The 16,036-nt window shown below is 42.1% G+C and overlaps 1 protein-coding gene across 1 annotated transcript in view; it reads left to right on the top strand.

The window, feature by feature from the left end:
• The first annotated feature begins 2,056 nt into the window (after positions 1–2,056).
• Positions 2,057–16,036, top strand: part of slco5a1 (solute carrier organic anion transporter family member 5A1) — a 41,659-nt gene continuing 27,679 nt past the window's right edge. Inside the window, 2 exon segments of the mRNA XM_074621616.1 lie at positions 2,057–2,193; positions 2,690–4,065. Of these exon segments, the coding sequence (XP_074477717.1) occupies positions 3,126–4,065 (940 nt within the window). The 5' untranslated portion in view covers positions 2,057–2,193; positions 2,690–3,125.

The raw sequence follows: 16,036 nt of genomic DNA, 5'->3' as shown, positions 1-16,036 counted from the left end.
CAGGCACTGGGAGTCAACTCTCTCTACAAAAAAAGAGTACATCTTAATTCTCCGTCTGCACCAATGTTTTCCATTTAATCTCCATCCAGTCACATTTGACCTTTTAAAAAAAATAAAAGTCAAATTTTAATGTTTATTCAGACAAATACAGAATCAGTTTTCACTTATACACTTTACATTTACACACCAAAAACTGACAATAACCTGATATTTTCAGGTGGAATTTCATTCATTCTCACTGTGCAATATCATTTTCAACTTGTGCAATTTTGTTAATAGTCTGTTTATTGTCAATACTGTATATACTGCTCCTATTTTTATACTTCCTTCTATTTAAATGGTTCATATTTTGTTACACTTTGTTTAGCTCTTTTTTTACTGTTAGCTGATGCATCTTGTTTTTTGCACTATCCTCTTTGCTGCTGTACACTGCAGATTTCCCCACTGCGGGACTAATAAAGGAATATCTTATCTTATCTTATCTTTATTTATATGTCACATTTTTACCTTATAAATGTACTCAGTAATGTTGCATCAGAAAAACAACAACAATATTTTTGTCCTCTTTAAGACAAGTCTTTATATGAGTGACATTAATGTGATTATATCTTGTTGATGTGTAAACTGAATACATTTTAAGATTAGTTTCAGCTTTAACAATGTGTATTTTAAATTACTCCAAGATAGAGAGTTATTCCAGTTGGGTTTACCCAATGTTCATTATAATGTCTCAGCTGAAGCACTTTTTCATCAATGAGTGAGTGGTAGTATTCCCTGAAAAAAATAAACTGACTTCACTAGACATTTTATTGTGTCAGAGAGACTGCTATACACAGAGCCAATTGTCTATATGACCAGTAAATCACTGCTGTTGTTTCCTTTTCTTTTTTTACAGACACATTTCTCTTTTGATTTCTATCAATCTCTGGGTCAGCAAGGGTCCCATGCTGTCGAGATGACGTCATGTACTAAACAAGCCACCATATGGTGCCGAAAAGCATGCTGGTATATGCAGTCTTAGAGGTAGTGTAATGGGAAATTAGCTGAATGAAAATACGAATGCATTAGCATTTTTAGGAATACTCTGTGTGGCTCATATCTCAGAGGGTCGCTGCTACTCATCTCAGCTGTACATGTAGTTAGATATTGAGCTGAACGCACGTTTGACTCACCTTAAAAACTACAAGTCCCAATATGGCTGGTGTGAAAACAATTCACCCCCACATTTGCTGCGTTCAAGCTACCTTCACCGCGTCGGATTTTACATATTCAAAGCGTGACATTTGTAAATAAAAGTTGTTGTATTTTTTTTTTTTAGACTTTATTTTTTCAAGGTTGTTTACATATATGCAATTTACAGTTCATAATTACAATAGTTTATAAATCATTTTTTTAAGTAGATGAGCTTATAGACAAACTCATTAAGTACAATAGAGAAAACAACTTCAACATTCAAAATTGAAATAAAATTAAGAAAATAAATAATAATAATAATAATAATAATAATAATAATAATAATAATAATAAAAGAAAGAGTAGAGTTAAAAAACAAAACAAAACAAAAAAACACACATAACAAAAAACAAACAAACAATAATAATACAAAAATACGAGAGTAATAATAAATTAAATCAACAAATAAGTTAATAGAAAATAAAAAGGGGGGAGCACAAATATATAGTAATATCATTTACATGGGCACACACAAGGAGGATTCCTGAAAATGGAATTATATCTGTCAACAATTTCTTCCTCACAAAACAAAAAAGCAATGAAAACAATGAATGTGTGCAATATCTTTAATGTTTTTAAGTGAAATTATTGTCATACTCTCGCGTGGTCATTTTTATTATTATCTACTTATTTTTTTATTTTTTTATTTTATGTTTGTTTTGTTTCATTTCTGTTGTCCTTTTATGTTTGTCACAGCTCTTTGTTTATGTTTTCGCAATGCTTCTTTTGTATGTAAATGTTTTTAATGTTTTCTACTGTTACCATGTATACTGTAATTTTGAAATAAAATAAAAAAAAAAAAAAAAATGTGTGCTCCGAACTCTGATTTGTATTATTTCCAACAGCCCGTGAAGGCATCATTTGCCCACAAGCAGCAGCCATCCGCAGCAAGCAGCAGCAGCTCTCATTCACTGAGTGGCCGCTCCGTGGAGAACAACAGGCTACCTCCCTCTGTCCTGTGTGAGTATGACAGCCTCATGTACCGCCAGCACACCACACAACTTATGTCAAATAACATTTGTCACCGTTTTAGTCGAAGACGCGACTTGTTGTGGCTTAATTTCAGCAAAGTGTGGCGTTGAAATCCGGGTTTTTATTTCTTTCCAAAGTCAGTGGACAGCGTGGTCTTTTGTTCTCTTGCTATATTTCTCTCTAGGTGTTAATTAACGCAGCTGCGACAGTATCACACCTGTAATGATTACCTTTTATATATATATATATGCGGTTGTTGTTTGTGCGTGTAGGTTATTTTTGGTTTTATTTGGTGGGTTATTTTCTTTTGGCTTGTAATTTAGTGACCGGTTTAATCCAGGGGTGGACATATTACCAGAATGACAGAAGTGCAAAATGTTTTTTGTGTGCTTGTATATAAATAAATGTCTGCTTTGGAAGTAGAAATATTTTTTTGGGTATTTGTTAATATTTTAATTTCATGTTTTTATTGTTTTTTCTCTAGGATGCTGCACATCTATGGGACAAAGGAAACAAAAAAAAACCCTATGACAAGCTATCTAACAAAGAGCCATAAAACCAACATCCACATGGGATCCTACATTAGGGGGGCATTGTAAAGACAACACCTTTTTGTTATCTGTATATGTTTTTTTTTTTTATAATCCTATAAGATAGTTATTGTAAACACTCCTTGGACAATATTGTTAAGTTAAGGAAGGTGATGTTCGTCTGTATCCAGTCAAGACATCACTAGTGGCTTTGGAGCTAACATTGTGATAGAGAAAGAGCTGCTGTTTATTCAGCTATGTGGAATAAAACATGCACATAACTAGCGGGGTTCAGTCCGACCCAGTCCCACTGGCAGGGCAGAGTCTTTTCTCCAGCTGTGTCCTCATGTGGCACTAGTTACTGACAGAAGCTGCATCTCCAGCTGCACCATGACTTCATCGGACAACGACGAAACAGGGAGTGACCTGTCTGAGTCTCTGGAGATCCGTGAGCTCCAGGACCAGTACATGGACCCAGAGACCTGCTTCAAGTCCAAGAGCTTACCCATCCTTAACGGGCCCGCTGCGGAGCTTCGACTGGTCAACACCACCCACACCTGTGTGGCTGTGGATGAGGGCAGCGAGCTCCAGCTAAAAACCCCAGACTCCAGCCAGGCAGAGACTCCCTCCTCCAGGACGGACTTCTCCCCCTCTGCCTCCAGCATGGTGGGGCTCAGCAGCTGTTTACCCGTGGAGGGCCACAGGGCCGCTGGCTCCGGGGGTAAAAAACTTGGTTTCTCTCTCACCCGCCTTATCCGTATCCCAGCCAGGAAGTATGCGCGGGCCATCCTGAGGGACTCCCGCTGCTTCCTGTTCTGCATGTGCTACCTGACCTTCATTCAGTCCCTGATGGTTTCGGGCTACCTGAGCAGTGTCATCACCACCATTGAGAAGCGTTACAGCCTGCGCAGCTCTGAGTCCGGCCTGCTGGTCAGCTGCTTCGACATCGGCAGCTTGCTGGTGGTGGTCTTCATCTCCTACTTTGGGGGCAGGGGTCAGAGGCCACGCTGGCTGGCTGTGGGTGGGGTGATCATCGCTGTAGGGGCGGCATTGTTTTCCCTGCCCCACTTCATCTCGCCACCCTACCAGATCCAGGAGATGAACTCCTCAACTGGCCGCGAAGGCCTCTGTCAGAGCGGCAACAGCAGCGGGCGTGAGCTCGATGTGGCGTCGTGTCCTCGCGACCAGGAGGGCAACGAGCACAACCTGTATGTGACTCTGTTCATCTGCGCCCAGATACTTGTGGGCATGGGGTCGACGCCAATCTACACCCTGGGGCCCACCTACCTGGACGACAATGTGAAGAAAGAAAATGCATCTCTCTACCTGGGTAGGATGTCCTCTAATTCATTTGATTTCCCATGCTTATGACCTGACATTTATAAAAAGTGAAGGAATAATGTTGCATCTTTTGCAAGTTTCACTAGTTTTGCTCCGCTGTACAAACTTGAAGGATGCAAAGCTCTTGTGTTATACAGTTACTGGCCACTAACACAATAAGTGTCAATTATCCCAGCTGATTTCATTCCCACAATAAATGCATTGGACGCTTTCATTTTGATAGATTTAGAAGACAGCTTTTAACTGGTATGGTCTTGCTAATGTTCACCAGGAGGGTATGTGCATGTATGAGTTCAACAATGCACTCACCCCCCACCCCCAGCCCTCTGTCCTTTTGATTTTAATCTCCGCGGCATGCAACCTCTGCACCACACTGAGGTAAATACAGAGACTGCAAAGTCAACCCTGGGCCAGTAGCACATGAGGGGAGTATGGGGCGAGAAGCAGAACTGGGTTGCTTATGATTAATGGTCCTGTACTGTCTGTGCTTGTGTGTGGATAATACTGCTGTGTCCTCAGGCTTGTGTGTGTGTGTATGTGCACAGAAGGCTGGCAGCACTAAAGCAACATGCTCTGATGTTTAGCCAGAGAAGACTAGTTTCTGTTGCAGATTGTCTGTTGTATTCCTTCGCAAATCATCTGTACATTTCTTCACAGGTATCCTGTAATTTATCTGGCATGCTGGGGCTTTGCTGGCAATAATGGTTTTGCTCAGAAAGATTGCCTCTACATAACATACCACATACTGTACACAGCTCATAGAGGAGTTCATGATTGCAGAAGTAATCCTCCTGTCTGTCTGCACATTGTTGTTGGGTTATTGGGACAAGGGGCACCCCTCAATCTGGTGCAGTGTTGTTACACAGATGGTCACTGACCCACTGACCTGTGTGTAACTAATGATTATTGTCCTCATCAGTTAATCTATTGATTTATGCTTTGGATTTAATCTGCAAAATTGTTTACACTATAAAAGTTCAGAAAATAGTGAAAAATGGTTCTAATTTTTACTTGAAAGCAATTAATTGCTTTTCAAGTATTGTCAATTTAACTTTAAACTGACCCGCTAACCGATTAATGATTGAGTATTTGAGTTAGGGCTATGCTATTAATTGAATTTCAATTACAATTTTGGCTTCCAACGATTATGAAAACAAGATAATCGACATAAAACAATTGTTGTGCTGCGTTCTGTTTCGCAATTACGCTTTCGTTTTGTCTTGTCATAAATCCAGTTCACCCCTTTCCTTTACAGCGGTGAGCTTTCGCCCCGTTCGGTGGGTCTTTATAAATCTAGTCTCTTAATTTTGCTCTCAAAATGCATCAAATTGATGCATTTAACTTTAAAATGTAGGGTGCAAAATGTTCTTTCTAATTGCATGATGTTTCCAAAGTCAATGAGGAATCGTTAAATAATCTTGATCTCATTATTGACCAAAAATAATCACGATTATGATTTTTGCCATAATCAAGCTAATGTGAGTTGTATGCAGGTGTAGTTTTCTTCTTCTTTTTTGTCTGTGTATATTCATGCGAGGAGCAATGCGTGCACAACACCAAGATGGTTGCACAGCATTAACCACAATGCTGACACCAGCCCTTGATTACAACATTACACAGCCTATGGAGCATATTCTCTGTCGAGTCCTTTTCGCTGCCTGCTCCGCTGCCCCTGAGACCCAGTATTGATCCGATCTCTGCGTCACAGGGAGCCAATGCAGCATAGCTATTGAACCAGGCAGGAAAACAAGGAGAAAACAACCCCAAACACAGACTTACTGTGTCCTCACCTCAGCAAGGCACTCCAGAGCAAATGCATCGAGGCTCGTAAGGCTCATTGAGCATCACAGTCAAGACATCCCCTTGTACAGATGTCCGTCAAAAGCTTCTCCAGTGACCTTGATGGCTATTTTCAGAGGTGACTCCCAGAGGGATAATCTGTTTCGTTCCAGCAAAGCATTGTTTTGAAAAACAGAAACATGTTCTGACATGTCAGAGGGAGCAGATGAGTGGGGAAAAATGTCCTTATCAGATGCTCACGATAACCATGGTAACTGGGCTTCAGTTTTATCACCCAGCTGTTTTGAGTACATTTTTATCTTTGACATTCTCTGAGGCTTGTTCTGGTATTTGAAGCATGAATCAGCCAGTCCAGGTGGTGCTGGCTTGTCATGGTAGTTTGAATAAAATCTAGCTTCAGACATCAAAATTGTTTATTTCACCTCAGAAAAAAACATATTTTTGGGAAAGTGTAAGAGTTAACCTTTAAATAACATAGTTTTTCATCCAATTAGGAGCGTAACAAAATATTGAGTATCGTGAAATTTATGTTTTGTGATACTGTATCAGTTCTCCAAAACTCTATAGATTTTTAATGTCCTTAAAAATGTCCGCTGTTCTTTTGTCTTTTACATGGATGTACTAAAGAGAACTGGATACAGCGTTGTAGGCTGGCTCCCGTTCATTCCTATGAGAATTGATCAGTGGCGCATGAAGCCAAACTGGCTCGACTGCCGAATGATGAAGTACCCGGATCCTCCGGCGATCTAACGCATCCCATGGGCCGCAGTAGTGTTTCCTTTTAACTACGCCTCCCAGCCCTCGCTCCAGCCGCGGTCTAGGGTAGCCATTTCACATGATGACTTTTTTTTAAAGATTTTATACATATGGTGATGGGTTCTTTATACTATGACAGTATTCCTACATTTTTTGTAAATGCACCTCTTATCGCCTTGCTTACAGTATCGAAATTTATTGCAATATATTGAATCGTTACCCCTATATCATGATACGTATTGTATCACCAGATTCTTGCCAATACACAGCCCTACTACCCATCCCCCTTTCTTCCCTCATGATGGGAAAATGGAGCACTTCCTAACCTGTTCGCCCAGAGATCCTCGAAGCCATTTTCATATTTTCCCAGCTTAATTTTATGGAGATATAGGCAACCCATATCTCAAGGAGGCTTCCCCTGAAATTACTTTGAGACGTTTTTTTCCCCACACCCACGAATGTAAACCCCATCTCAATTTACACTAGCTCAGAGGGGAGGAGCTACTCGCTTTTGTAGGACAATGCGGTTTACACTGAGGGGTACTTCTGGTGCCCTTGGAGGAAGAGAAAGCGAGAGTGTGTGTGAGGATGTTATCTTTGTGTATGCATGCATACACAGTAGGGCATTCCCTCTGACCCATCGCCCCATTTTCCAGCTCAGGCCCCACGTCACTATGGTAATGTAACAAGCACAGTATCTGAACTTTACCTCTTTTACTCTACTTTGTGAGCAAATGGTGAAATAAGGGTTTGTAGATCTCTTTTTAGTGTTTTTATAGTACTCCTCTAGAGAGAATAAAGATGAGCACTGGCAGCTCGAGTGTGGAAGTAGCCACCATGTGCACATTTCTGCCTCTTTCCTCAGTCTTTTCTGTCTTTGTGCTCTGACAGATTTATAACCTACCATTCTTGGCGTTACTATGGTGAGCGTTTGTCTTTGCCCTTCCCTGAGGAGCCACTGCACCTTGTATGAAGGTGCATTAGATGAAATTTCTATTCATCAGTTGAGTAGCAATTCGTAGTAAACAAACTTATTTGAAACACGCCCAGCTTTTGTTCTTGATTTGCCTCCGATCTCTAACAATCTGTCACCATCTCTGTCTGATTTGGCAACGCAGTGAGCCACAGATCTAAACGATCGATAATCTAGATTCTCCTCATTGAATTGTTGATCCATTACAAGCTTTGGACAGTGGCTGTGACCTCAAGCTATGAGAGGGGGTGTCCCTCCCCTCCCCCCATTGACGACCTCTGTGATTTACAAGCTAATGATGCTGAGAAGCTGTTATTGATGTGAGGTGAATGGGGAGGTCAGTCCTGATTAGATTGCTGTCTGTGTGTCAACATTACCTCCCAGAGGCGGTGTATAAATTCAGCTCGCAGCAAAAATATTCCTCAAATTTTCATTGTTTTTATAACCCTTTGTTTATGCAAAGTTTCTTTTATAACCTTTTTTATTGTCTAGACTTTGCAGCCTCTTTGCATACAGATATACATGCAGCTACCCTCTCTACATGCAGGATAAGGTTAATTGATTCCTCCTGGCCTACAAAGTCCCGCTGCCTCTGCATTAACTAGTTTGCAGCGCGGATGACTCTGAAACTAACATACTGATGTGTGTGTTATTGGTGCTTGTGCATTATTAATGTTCTATTAGACACTCATGAAAAACCAAGGGCATCTGGCATAGCCCAGTCTGACACAGTGGGACTGTAAGAGGGCTGTTTATTTTACTAAAGAGGAGGAGAAGAGGTGGTGCCCAGTTTAGGAAGAGGGGAGCTTTAACACCCGCAGGGACGGCCTGAAGACTGGTCTTGTCTGCGCTCTCTGATACACACACACGCGCGCACATGCTCACATAAGCACAAGGGGTGTGTTCTCTGCTCTCTCCCTCTGACAAATTTAGAAAGAACAGTTGCTCTCAGTCTCTCTCCTGGAGTGTGTTTTGTATGTGTGTGTGTGTGTGTAATGTGCGTCCCCACCAGATTAGTGAGAAAAAAAACAGGAATGAATGATGTTAGTTCACAGTCAGTGTGTTTTTATTTTTTGTGACTTGTGAAGATTATCAGTCGTGGCCCTGGCACGTCCCTTTCTGTGCTCACTCACTCAATTTCATTAAACTGTGTGTCTTGTTCTGACTAGCAGCCAAAGCAAATGCAGATTGTGCACACATACACAAGTCCCCAGAGAAGCTGCCTTCTCCCCGTTGCTCCCTCTGCCCCGCCAGGCTGACAGATCACATTTCACGATCGGTTAGGGTACACGTTTGGCCCCGTCAGAGGCTGGCACACATATAGAAAGAAGGCTGTTTCATCACTGTCCCCTTGGCTTATCCTCAAGGAGGTTTTAAATATCACCCCCCTTTCCCTTCAGTCCTGTTGGCCACACAGGCCCTCAGGGTTACTCAGCAGCAGGCGACCTTTTTAGCTGCAGACTGCAGGGCTGCAAGCTCTGACCACTACTACTATGACTCCCCTGTGAACCGCTGACCCCTCTGAGGCTCTGTCTGTGCTTAGAAATCTTTTACTGTTGTTTTTCTTTTCACAAACCTGCACTCCTTACAGACAATTTTGACTTTAATCAGGAAGAGTAGGAGTGATGGAATAAGGCAGAGTACGTTCAGGCAAGTGTGGGAGTCCATTTGTTTCCAGAGGCTACGGTCTTCACCGCAACAACTGTAGTGCAGTCATCGCTCAGCCTTATTGGCCGATGGCTTCTGGCCATTTTTCAGTGTTGTGGCCGGGTTGTTTTGACAGTGTGGGAAGGTTCCTGGGGAAATGCCACAAGAGGTTTTTGTGATCGCAGGAACGCTGAGAAACCTTTTGTTTCCAGCTATGCAGGAAAGAAATGGACATTTTTCTTTGTTTTAGCTGGCTCTTTGGTCCATGTTGTTCCACCAAATCCTTGATCCTTGGCTGTTGTTGGCTCGCGTTAAAATGAAATAATGCCCCAAAATAGCTTTTGGGGTGGTTTAATTGTCACTGCATAGAAACACTGTAGGGGATTGTTACTTCTCATGCGTTTTTTGGACATTTACATGTTAGAAATCTGCTTGGGAAATAAAATATAATTCAGATTTTCAGTGTGATTGAAGACTGTTTGAGTGGTTTATGTTTTTGACCAGATGTTCTACAGTAACTAGAAAAAGCTCAGGACCGTAGACACTTCCTCCTCCACCCACGAAGCCACGAATCCTAATTGAGTGTCTTGGGGCCGGGGATTACATGATTACCTGAACCGCGTCCGTCAATTTGGACAAATTACAGTACCTCATTCACAAATGAAACCTCTAATTTATAACATATCTTAATGTGACATCTGTTCTTGCAAATAGCGTCCTTTTTTTTCTCATTTTATATTTTCAGTCTAGATGGATGGCTTTAATATTGCTTTATCTCCCCTGAGCTGTCACATCCTTTTCTAAGTGTTTTATGGCCTGTAACATAAAAACAAGAGGCCACTCCACTTGAGATGTCCTTTGCCGTTTCATCTCTACTGGCTGAAAGCACTCAAAAAACCTTCAGCCTCTCTGTGTATTTTCTCTGATTAAACCAATCAGCGTTGTGAAGAGAAACATGCCCTTCCTTTGCCTGTTGTGTCCAGTCAGGAAATGAGTTGTTGTCAATAATTACCAGATGTTTATCTGTTGCCGGGGGTACAGTATGTCCTGCGATGGCGATCAGAACAGAGGGCACTGTTTCTATCAAGCACTGGAACCTTAAAATGGCAGAAACTGACTGAGCTACGGTGCGATTGGACATATCTGACCTGCGTCAATGCTCTCTGGATCAAATAGTTGCATATACTGAACAGAGACAGCCTGTACATTCACGTCAAGCTGAATTACATTCCCCTCCATGCCTCTTGTGCATCTTATCTGCTCAGCTCAGTCCGCCCTTCAAGTTGATTCAGCCTTTAGGGTGTTGTTGGGAGTGTTGTTTTGCTACAGAGATGAAAAAAAATCTTCCTTCATTCTAGTGTCATTCCCTCAGAGCAGTGGACTGGCCATTGTTCTCCTTGACCCCTGTGCTGCAAGGATGGAGAACGAGGGAGGAAGGGCTGCTGGAGGGAGAAGTGTTAATAGCTTTTACATAAGTGTAGGAACATTTTGAGCAAAAAAAGCTGTGGAGTTTGGGAAAAAAATGTGCTATTGTTCACACATATGAGGAGAATGTCAACAAATACTGGCCTCCACATGGACATCCAAACAGATTGAGCAACATTGGTGAGAAAATGGAAAACATTTATAAAATGTCTTTCATTCATTGACATTTTTATACACTGGGTGTCCTTTTTGCATGGACCTTTTTGTTGTCCCCTTCTGACCTTCAGCTGTTATTCTAGTGTACTAGCTGCACATAGCAGACCCATTTGTGTTAAGCTTCCTGGAGGGACAGGAGCACACTATGAGGGAGATGGATGGCACTAAACGTTTTCCGATCTCACATACACGTGCACACTCCGACACATACTGAAAAGTAATGCACTGAGACCAAAAAATGAAGCCTGACAGGCGTACAGACCGGGGCGAATTTCACTGTGCACATTCTTCTGTCTGTCACGGCGGCCCTGCCAAGCTCTGTTATGCCACTAAATGTAGCGTTAAGCTGGTTGCGCATTATGTAACTCGGGCTAATAGGCTAACATGTAAGCGTGATATAGCTCATCGGAGAGACAGTGTTTTGACAAGATTGTCCACTGATGTTAGCTGACCGAGTTTGCTTATTGTTGTGGGAAGTTTGGGAGAAAAGTTCATTTAAAGTGCACAGCAGGATTATTTTAATAGCTGGATAGTTTATAATAATTTTCCAAAGCCTGTGCTTGTTTAATGCAAATTTGTGTGAGGCTTTTGTTCATGTAGCTGTGTGTTTTACATTTTGGGGGGCCTAGTTGTTGGTAGAGCGTTGAGGGGTGTGAATGGTGAGAGAGCAGCTGTTTATAGCTGGCAGGGTGTGTGTGTGTGTGTGTGTGTGCACCTGCAGTTGGGGGTGGGTGAGGTTTGGGGCTCTGGGGGGTTGTTGAGCACAAGTGTTTGCAGGAGGCAGGGTTTTGTGTTGCACTGGTTTTCCTGCAAGCGTGCAGTGGCATTTGAACATCTGTGCCTGTGTGAAGAGACTGCAGAGAAGTCTGACCCATCAACGTCAAGACTTGCTTCATACACTTCTGTCACAGTGTGTAGGAGGCACCTCTGCTGCAGAACAGTGCACAGAGTTCCTTTCTTACCTGCATTAACACCAAACGATGTGAATGAAAGCAGGGCTGTGCCATGTAGTCACTCCATCTGCTGCGTGTTCTGCCACAGTAATTATATTCATACGAATACTAATCAAAGTATTCCAGATTCATGGTTAAGATCGCATAAGCTCAGCTATTAATATTCTTATAGCTTTTTATCCTTCAAGATACCAGTAAATCCAATTTTCTCACTGTTGCCAAGGGAATGGAGCTCACACAGGACACCGATTCACAAAACACACGCAGACATAAAGAGCAGTGGTAAATATGATTAAGAATATGCCTTGATATCTCTGATATGGTTTCTTGAAGGCTTGAGCTAATGTAGACTGTGGAAATGAGTTGGAACCAGCATTCATTCTTTCTATTTTCCTCTTGGAGGAAAAGCTGATGCAGGATTTGGACCGAGGATGAATCTGCCAAATTCTTGGCTCTGGCTGGCAGATGAGGCGGGCGCCGCTTCTTTAGCACCATGGACCAGATTGCTGTGCCATGTCTGTCAATGAGAGAGGCTGAAAAGCTGCAGGTGCAAGCTTGTGGCAAACTAACACCAAAGCCCCGTACTCACTACTCTCTATTGGATTCACACACACACTCACTCACAGGCATCATATAATGTGGTTATACCCCCCACCCCAGATGCCCCATTCATGGCCCCTCGTCAGCTGAAAGATTATCTGCCACCCTCTCAAATGCTGGAACATTATGTATGCACAGACAAACACACAGAGTGGTGACAGACGTGGTGTGTTTGACGCCACATTTGGGAGCACTCCACCAGTGTATGTATATATGTGTGTGTGTGTGTGTGTGTGTATATGCTTGTTTTGGCAAGGTAATCAGGGTTCAACATTGTTTTTTTTCACTTGCCAGGTCAGTTAACTGGGTCAGAAATCGACTTACCCAAAGTCAATTTTGACTTGCCCCTATACCAATTGTTTTTTATTTATTAGCGGTTACCAAATAACAACAAAGACCAAAGTTAATTGCCATGTTTAATATTTATCTAAGGAGTTTCGCCCACATCCTCTTAAGGCCTACCAAATAAACTCCTGTTTCCAGGATGATTGAAATGCTTGCTTGCACTTCAGCTCATAAACTTTGTCTTTACCCGCTGCTATTTCCTCACGAGTGCCCGATCAGTACTGCGCATGTGCAACTCTCAACAGAGATGAGAAGGTAGTGAGATGGCTCACTTCTTAGCTACTTCCATCATTAGCTCCAGAAAAAACACTGTTTAATTCTTTGATCGAGCAAGTGAGTTACTAGGTTTATATGGCCGGCCGATGTGGCATTTTACTTGACCCGGGCAAGCGGGCAATCCTCATTGTTGAGCCCTTTGTAATGTAAGGGTCCCCTCAGATTGGCTGGATGACATACAGTTTCGATCAGAAGTTGATAATGAAGCATAATAACTTCATATGTGTGTCAACTGATGGATGTAAATGCATAGTCTTCCTTCCTACAATGACACAAACTGTTTGAAGCATGGTCAATTTTCACCCAGAAATACCTTCATAAACCATGATTGTTTGTACCCTTAATCTCACAAATCTGATGACTAATCCTAACCTAGAATAGCAATTTGTTGATTTAACAGCTCGGCCAGAGAGTGGGGGAAAAATAGCAAGCTCAACAGCGGACTCTCTGTACCAGCCTGTTTGCCCTGCCTGTGCATCATGTTTGTATATTTGCGAGGTACACACTGACCTGAACTTGTCTAAAGAGGAGCTTTCATTGCGGGAAATTGCTTGAAACTGCCTTTTCAATCATCCATTAGAAGCAATTAGTCAAGGATAAACTAAAAAATGTGTATTTGCTAAAATTCTGTAAAAGGAAGGGGAGTAAAAGTCACAGAGGAAAATGGATTAGAAGGAAAATCCACAAAAGATGATGGATTAGACAATTAAGTAGAGAGCAAAAGGATTTACTCAATGTGGCAGTGTGTGAAAGACTTCTGAGAAATATTAGAAAGTGAAGTCATATGAAGGGGAGGTGGCACAAAGGAATTAGGCTCCGTCTGTCTTTGAATGACATCCCATCAGTAAGCCAGTTAAAGAGAGCTGTGTTGGTTTGATTGGCTTGTCACAAGGGGAGATTGTGAGGAAGAGAGAGTGAAATAGATTTCCAGCTGCCTAATAAATAACACTTTAATAACGCTGGCATTGATGGTGAGAACTTTTTTCCTCTTGACTGACATCGAAGTAGGATTGCTTTGTGCACAGCATTCACAAAAATACCTTTTCGGCAGCAGAATTTAATATGACGGTAAAATCAAAAGTGAGTCGTCACTCACTCACATCAACAATCTTCAGTTGTTCATGGTTATAAAATAACAAGTGTGTAGAGTGCTGTTTGCCACAGGATTTATCAGGTTTGTCTTACAATAGACTTTCAATGAGAATGATGAATAGCCTTGGTTTAGCGGGTCCAGCCCCATGCTATAAAATAAAATGGAATTGATCAACAGTATTGATCAGAAAATATACAAAACAACAATTGAGACACATAAGTCATATAGTCACGAGTTTTTAAAATGAACTCCCACTTGATCAAATTTTATTCCAAAAGCATTCTTTAAACTGAGACTTTAAGGGTGCTTTCACACGCCATTATGCGCTTGGCTAGTCCAAATCAGATGGAAATTTATACTTTGTTTTTTTTTCTATTTAGTCTGGTTCGATTTCACGGTGCACAAATTCAAGCAGACCAAATAAAAACATGGTTTTGGGGCGTGTACGAAGGAGCAAAGTTATCTTTTTCATCTCGAGAGCTGCCACTAATGTGCTGGGAATCACGGACTTGGATATATTGCTACGTTTTTTTCACTTTGCACTGATCTACTGTGCGCCCAAATTCCTATAAACGTTGTTTACCTGTGTCCATCTTACAAATGCCCACACAGGCAGCCTGCGTTTTGGTTCGCTTGGAAATGGCCCGAGACATCTCTCGCAAGCGGTCTTGGACCGGTTGTTTTGGTCCGCACCAGAGTATAATTACTGCGTTCACAACTGCCCACTGCTGGCTTGTGAAAGCGCCCTAAATCTTTTGTCCCAACCAGAGGGATTGTCCATCTGACAGTGATGGATTTAGAGGCCCACTCGCACGTTTTAATGCAGCACAGAAGAGTGAGCAGCTGAGGACTGACCTGATGTGTATTGCTGACTGGGTTCTCCTTCCATTGCAATGTTCCCACTTGATTTTTGCGACATTTAGATTTCTTTGCATTCAACTGTACTCCCCCCAGCCCTCGGCCCCTCAAGTGGATACTGCTGGAAAACAGCAGCAGCAGATTTGTGGTCTTTTGCTGTCAGTGCAGGTCCAGAAGCCTTACGCCAGCATCCGTATCAGCAGAAAATGGTCATGTGGTGCTAGAGTTGGGATCCGTGACCCCTGTGACACACACTGAAGTTGCACTGGGGTTCCTCAGGAAAGCCTTGCATGCTAGAAACTGAGCGTCACTGCTACAATCTTTACTTTACTATCCTGCAGTGAGGAGCTTTGGTATAAACAATGACAAAAGAGAGGACACAATGTCTGACTTTTCTTTCAAAAGGCGTGACAAAATTCCTCCTGTGGAGCATGTACAGTAGATTTATGAATTGGATCCTGGCCTGCCCTTATTGTGTGTCTCACCCCTACACCATCAATCATGCCCCTCATCACATCAGGGTGAGAGACGAGGTCACTGGGTCATAGTTTACGGTACAGAAGAATAAGAGGGGGAAGGGAAGGGGAAATCAGACTTAAGATGCTGAGCAAGTCCTTGTGATCAGTCATGTCTTTTGCTTAAGGGACTTATAACATTAATACCTCGGGGTAAAGCAGTACAAAAGCCTGATGGGTGGCCTGAACGCAGATTTCCAAGTCAGAAAGGCTTTGATGTTGCAGTTCGTATGGTTCTTAGACGTTAAGTCTTGACTCTTTGTCTGTACCAGTCTGTACTCCCTGCACGCCAGGATCAAAGTCCTTTAGTGTACTTTATGAGCCATTCAAATATTCACCACATCCTGCCTACGTTTCATAATTATCTCATCCTTTTACCTCCCACTGTTCTGCCAGTGGGGCGCCAGCACTGTGTAGAACTTTCATTGACAGCTAGCACTATTAAATGTTATATGAATATGAACAGGTTATATATATGTAGAATAGATTCTCATCTTTTCAGG

Source organism: Sebastes fasciatus, chromosome 21 (assembly GCF_043250625.1).
Source record: "Sebastes fasciatus isolate fSebFas1 chromosome 21, fSebFas1.pri, whole genome shotgun sequence".
In the NCBI taxonomy this organism is placed as follows: Eukaryota; Metazoa; Chordata; class Actinopteri; order Perciformes; family Sebastidae; genus Sebastes; species Sebastes fasciatus.
Note: the sequence above shows the minus strand (reverse complement) of the source record. Positions and strands in the feature narration are given on the sequence as shown.